Genomic DNA, 6,000 nt, shown 5'->3' on the forward strand with positions numbered 1-6,000 from the left:
AATCCGGACTGTGTGTGATGCTGAGGGTCAGAAGTTTACATACACAAATTTGACTGTGCCTTTAAAACAGCTTTGAAAATTCCAGAAAATGTCATGACTTTAGAAGCTCCTGATGGGCTAATTAACATATTTTGAGTCAATTGGAGGTGTACCTGTGGATGTATTTCAAGGCCTACCTTCAAACTCAGTGCCTCTTTGCTTGACATCATGGGAAAATCTAAATAAATCAGCCAAGACCGCAGGAATTATTTGTTGTAGACCTCTACAAGTCTGGTTCATCCTTGGGAGCAATTTCCAAATGCCTGAAGGTACCACGTTCATCTGTACAAACAATAGTACGCAAGTTTAAACACCATAGGACCACGCGGCTGTCATACTGCTCAGGAAGCAGACGCGTTCTGTCTCCTAGTGATGAATGCACTTTGATGCGAAAAGTGTAAATCAATGGATCTTCCAAATGGACAATAACCCCAAGCATACTTCCAAAGTTGTGGCAAAATGGCTTAAGGACAACAAAGTCAGGTTGTTGGAGTGGCCATCACAAAGCCCTGACCTCAATCCTATAGAACATTTGTGGGCAAAACTGAAAAAGTGTGTGTGAGCAAGGAGGCCCATAAAACTGACTCGGTTACACCAGCTCTGTCAGGAGGAATGGGCCAAAATTCACCCAACTTATTGTGGGAAGCTTGTGGAAGGCTACCTGAAACATTTGACCCAAGTTAAACAATTGAAAGGCAATGCTACCAAATACTAATTGAGTGTATGTAAACTTCTGACCCACTGGGAATGTGATGAAAGAAATAAAAGCTGAAATATATCATTCTCTCTCCTATTTTTCTGACATTTTCACATTCTTAAAATAAAGTGGTGATCCTAACTGACCTAAAACAGGGAATTTTTACTAGGATTAAATGTCAGGAATTGTGAAAAACTGAGTTTAAATGTCTTTGGCTAAGGTGTATGTAAACCTCTGACTTTACTGTATATCTAGCTATGTCCCTCTCATTACAAATGAGACTCATTATAAATGATAGTTGAATTGTTGGAGATTTTCATTCAGCAAAGGATTGAGAATATTTTCCTAGCTCAAAACTTGTTAGTTGGACCATATTTTAGACTCCTCTGCAAGACCTGTGTCCACATGCTGGACACTGGATAATAATCACTACGCCAGCATCTGCAACTAGTAAGTGGCGCAAGCTAGCTAGCAAATTTAGCTGGCTAGCAAACAGATCCACACACGCATTGCTTGCAAATGTGTATAGCCTACCGGTGGGTGATTAGTCTACAGCCAAATGAACTTGAATGCTGGAGTTGCTATCTGGCTAGTTGCTAGTTTTTCTTTTGGATGTTGAGTTTAATATTGGAACCTTTTTTTGATGGTGAATTTTATAATTCAAACATGCTATAGTTGCTTAGGGTCGACTTTTCCATGCAAGTGTTTGCAAGAGATCAAGCCGATAACAGCACTACCGTTGCACCGCAGTAGGTGGCGTATATTGTTGAACTTGTCTATGTAAATGAGAATTATATTTTACTGCTGTAACGTTCATAGCTGACTCCACTTGTAAATTGTATTTTTTTATAATACAGTCGAGTAGCCTACATGCAAATGAGAACACCAGCTGTCTCATACTGACTGATCGAAGCAACGCTGGAGAACTCTTAAAGCGCATTGTGACTTCTTGCCGGGGTTTGTTTTGTCGCGCTGATATGTAATATTTCAGTTGTAAAAATGGGTACCCCAAAAATATATATACAGTACCATTCAAAAGTTTGGACACCTTCTCATTCAAGGGTTTTTCTTTATTTAGACTATTTTCTACATTGTAGAATAATAGTGAAGACAAACTATGAAATAACACATATGGAATCATTTAGTAGCTAAAAAAGTGTTACACAAAACAAAATATATTTTAGAAGATAGCCCCATTTGGTAGAATTCCAAGTCCATTCCGGCAAGAACAGCTCAAATAAGAAAAGAGAAACGACAGTCCATCATTACTTTAAGACATGAAGGTCAGTCAATCTGTAAAATTTTAAGAACTTTGAAATTGTCTTCAAGTGCAGTCGCAACAACCATCAAGGGATATGATGAAACTGGCACACCTCCAGGCTGTGTAAGGACTATTTAACCAAGAAGGAGAGTGATGGAGTGCTGCATCAGATGACCTGTCCTCAACAATCACCCGACCTCAACCCAATTGAGATGGTTTGGATTGAGTTGGACCGCAGAGTGAAAGAAAAGCAGCCATCAAGTGCTCAGCATATGTGGGAACTTCTTCAAGACTGTTGGAAAATGTATCTAGGTGAATCTGGTTGAGAGAATGCCAAGAGCTGTGCAAAGCTGTCATCAAGAACTTTGAAAATCTATTTTTGATTTGTTTAGCACTTTTTTGGTTACTACATGATTCCATATGTGTTATTTTGTAGTTTTGATCTCTTCACTATTCTACAATGTAGAAAATGGTAGAAAAAAATCAAGAAAAACCTTTGAATGAGTAGGTGTGTCTAAACTTTTGACTGGTCTGTGTGTGTGTATATCTCTTTTAATAGTTGGAATACTAACAACCATTTGGATTAACCGTGCCCATCCCTATTGTGTGTGTGTGTGTGTGTTGTGGGATGATGTTAACTGTATGTGGGTATATGTGTCTCCAGGATCAAGCGTATGGCAGGGATGAAGGAGTCTCAGATCAGTGCCGAGATCGAGCTGCTGCCCACCAACGACAAGAAGAAGTGGGCGCGCCCTCCCATCTCCATGAACTTTGAGGTGATTAGGTCTTTTATTTCCTTTACACAGTCATCTCTACTGTAGCTGAGCTCCAGGTCAGTTTGTGCTGTATAGCCAACTCCTATGGTTGAATGACCCAGATGTGCAAACATTTCTGTTCTGTCAAATATGGAACTCTCCCAGGTGTCATTATGGTTCTGTTATGGTCTCCCAGGTGCCATTTGCTCCGTCCGGGCTCAAGGTGCGCTACCTGAAGGTGTTCGAGCCCAAGCTGAACTACAGTGACCACGACGTCATCAAATGGGTGCGCTACATCGGCCGCAGCGGCATCTACGAGACACGCTGCTAACCGCCCCCTCGCGATCGGGCAGAAAGAGCGGTGCAACAGGGAGGAGGGAGTGAAAGACAACAACATGGGATCAAGACGACAACATGGGATCGCTACCTTCCCATCGATTCTGTTTTTTCCCATGCGCTGGCTGACAAATGAAAACAAATTTAAAAAACAGGACCATGCTTTCAAAAGTGTTGAAAATTCTGAAATGATTAAACACAAATGTATAGATAATGTAAACGTCCTGTGGAGTACAAAAAATACCATATGCATCTAAAGGGTCTTTGACCTCTTTTAATCTCAACAAAAAATCCATTCCACCCCTATGAAATGTAGTTTCTTCATATAGTACTAGTGAGCAGAGCAACATAGGGCTCTGGTCAAATTAAAGCCACAAGTTACATTACCATAGTTGTCTACAATTCCTGTTCTACCAATCTATTCTTCATGGCACTGAATTAGTGGATGACTACCCCTTGCCAATAGCCACAGATCTGACCATGTGTCAGAGGGGTAACTGCTACCCTCCCTCTCTTGATGCTGGTGTAGTAGTGTGTGTCGCTCTTCTGTTCTCCTGTCCTACCTCTCTCTCCCCAGCCCTGCCCCTGTATCTGTATAACCAACCGGTGGAGTCCCTCTTTAGCCTAGTGTGTAGTGTGCAGCAGTATGCAGTGTAGATGCATCCATTAAGTGTCATGACATTTCCAATACATTTTATACGTTGTGTTTTTGTAACACCCCGCCTTCCCTTTAGTATATTAGTGATGAATCGTCTTGTGTTTTTGTATTTAGTGCTTTGTCGTGCTTCTCTAAAGCTCTCTGGCCCCCATTCCATCACGCTCGCTGCCTTTTCCTACACTCAAGTCCTCTACTATTTCCAATAGCTGTGAGTTAGTGTCATTGTCATTTATGATACCTCTATTTACGCAGATATAATAATTGAAGATGTTTTATCTGTGGTTCCTGTCGTTTTCTGTCTGTGCTGCAGAGATTCATTCTGTGTGACAAATTTTCAGTTTTAGGAACAAACAAAATTCATTGACAAACTGAGAACGGCATACATCTGTCTGAATATAAATATATAAACACATTTCTATATTGTATGAATCGAGCAGAGCCAGCTGTTACGGTCTCAAGAGTCTGCTGTTAGTGACGGTGTCTGTTTAAGAGACTCAGTTGAGCGGATCTCTGCGTGCGTCTGTGTTGCTATTCTTCCCCAGGACCATGTTCTGCTCAACATCTATTAGGAGTCTGGAATTCTGACCCTCCCATATGCTTTACATTAGCATGGGTGTATTTCTTGTCCAGTTAAAGGGATAGTTCACTCAAATTACACTGGCATTGGTTTCCTTATCCTGTAAGCCAGTCTATGGACAAGGTATGACAACATGCTTTGGTTTACTTTCCCTGGCACTGTTATCACGTGCTAACGTTTTAGCACAAATCTCATTCAAGTCATGGGACCAATATTGGCATTTGTCATGCATCATGTTCATACATTTGGACATGATAAATAAGAATTCGTTCTTAACTGACTTGCCTAGTTAAATAAAGGTTAAATGAAGAAAATATGCATAAAAATTGCTAATATCGGTTCCAAGACTTCAATGGGACTTGTGGCCCAAATGCGAAAATGTTAGCATGTAGCAACGGTGCCAGGGAAACTAAACCAAAGCATGACTTGTTCTCATACCGTGTCCAAAGACTGCTTACAGGGTAAGAAAAGCAAATCGTAATTTGGGTGAACTATCCTTTTAAGCTTCAATAAACTGCTATACTCCATGTGCACTGACTTTCTACCACCCATACAAAAATATTGTTTACAACTTCATTTTGAAATCCGTTTAATGAAAGGGTTTGGATTTATGGCACAATGGTGTGTGTTACCAGAGATCGGGAGATGGGGTGTGTCCCAAATGACTCCCTGTATAGTACATTACTTTTAGTCTCGATCCCAAATTGCTCCCTGTATAGTACATTACTTTTAGTCTCGATCCCAAATGGCGCCCTGAGTGCTCAACTCCTCTCAGCCTACTAGACTTGGACTGCTTGCATTTCAAATTAACATTTTAAAACATTCCACATTTTCACTGAGTGTGGCTTGAGATGGCATTGCTCTTCCCATATTCCTTCTGCTTCCATCATGGCGTTTTGTGTGTATTCAACAAAGGCTATCAGATTGTCTGAGCAGTTGCAACAAACACTGAGTGACACTACAAAGTTTCCATTCTCTTTTTCTCTGTCACTACATTCTACTAATTAACACTAAAATTTGTTCTGCTAACTTCTGAAAAACCCTATCTCTCTGGCTGTCTGTAATGGCACACTATTCCCAAAACCCCATGGGCCCTGGCCAAAAGTAGTGCACTATATAGGCAATAGGGTGCCATTTCAGACCTAGTCTCTTTCTCTGGTCAATGCCCACTATGTCATGCCACACCCTGAGAGATGGGGAGGGAGAGTCCTGGGGGCTTGCCCCCTCCGCTTCAATGTTTCAATGGGCTCCATTTGGTAACTTTGTGACTGTCAAGGTAATCCCAATAAAAAGAAAGGTGTAACCAATGGAATCGTGTCTATTGACCTTATTTCTGCAGCAGAAGTTCAGTTTCTGCCTTGCAGTTTCAGTGCCTTCAGAAAGTATTCCCACCCTTTGACCTTTTCCACATTTTTTTGTGTTACAGCCCGTGCTTCTACACCTGCATTGCTTGCTGTTTGGGGTTTTAGGCTGGGTTTCTGTACAGCACTTTGAGATATCAGCTGATGTACGAAGGGCTATATAAATAAATTTGATTTGATTTGAATTTAAAATGGGTTCAAATAGTATTTTTTGTCACTGGAATTGTTTTTTTTGTTTATTATTCATCAAAAACAAATGTGTTAAGTATAACCACTGTTATTTGCAAGCCTAAATAAGTTTAGGAGTAAAAATGTG

The 6,000-nt window shown here is 40.7% G+C and overlaps 1 protein-coding gene across 4 annotated transcripts in view; it reads left to right on the plus strand.

The window, feature by feature from the left end:
* The window catches only part of LOC109878526 (AP-2 complex subunit mu), a 46,468-nt gene extending 40,833 nt beyond the window's left edge, over nucleotides 1–5,635 (plus strand). For all 4 annotated transcript variants that reach the window (XM_031797447.1, XM_031797444.1, XM_031797446.1 and 1 more), the window contains 2 exons: nucleotides 2,662–2,773; nucleotides 2,949–5,635. In XM_031797447.1, the coding sequence (XP_031653307.1) occupies nucleotides 2,662–2,773; nucleotides 2,949–3,083 (247 nt within the window). In that variant the 3' untranslated portion in view covers nucleotides 3,084–5,635. The remainder of the gene's footprint in view (nucleotides 1–2,661; nucleotides 2,774–2,948) is intronic.
* Nucleotides 5,636–6,000: the final 365 nt, after the last annotated feature.

This window comes from Oncorhynchus kisutch, linkage group LG19, assembly GCF_002021735.2.
Source record: "Oncorhynchus kisutch isolate 150728-3 linkage group LG19, Okis_V2, whole genome shotgun sequence".
Lineage (NCBI taxonomy): Eukaryota > Metazoa > Chordata > Actinopteri > Salmoniformes > Salmonidae > Oncorhynchus > Oncorhynchus kisutch.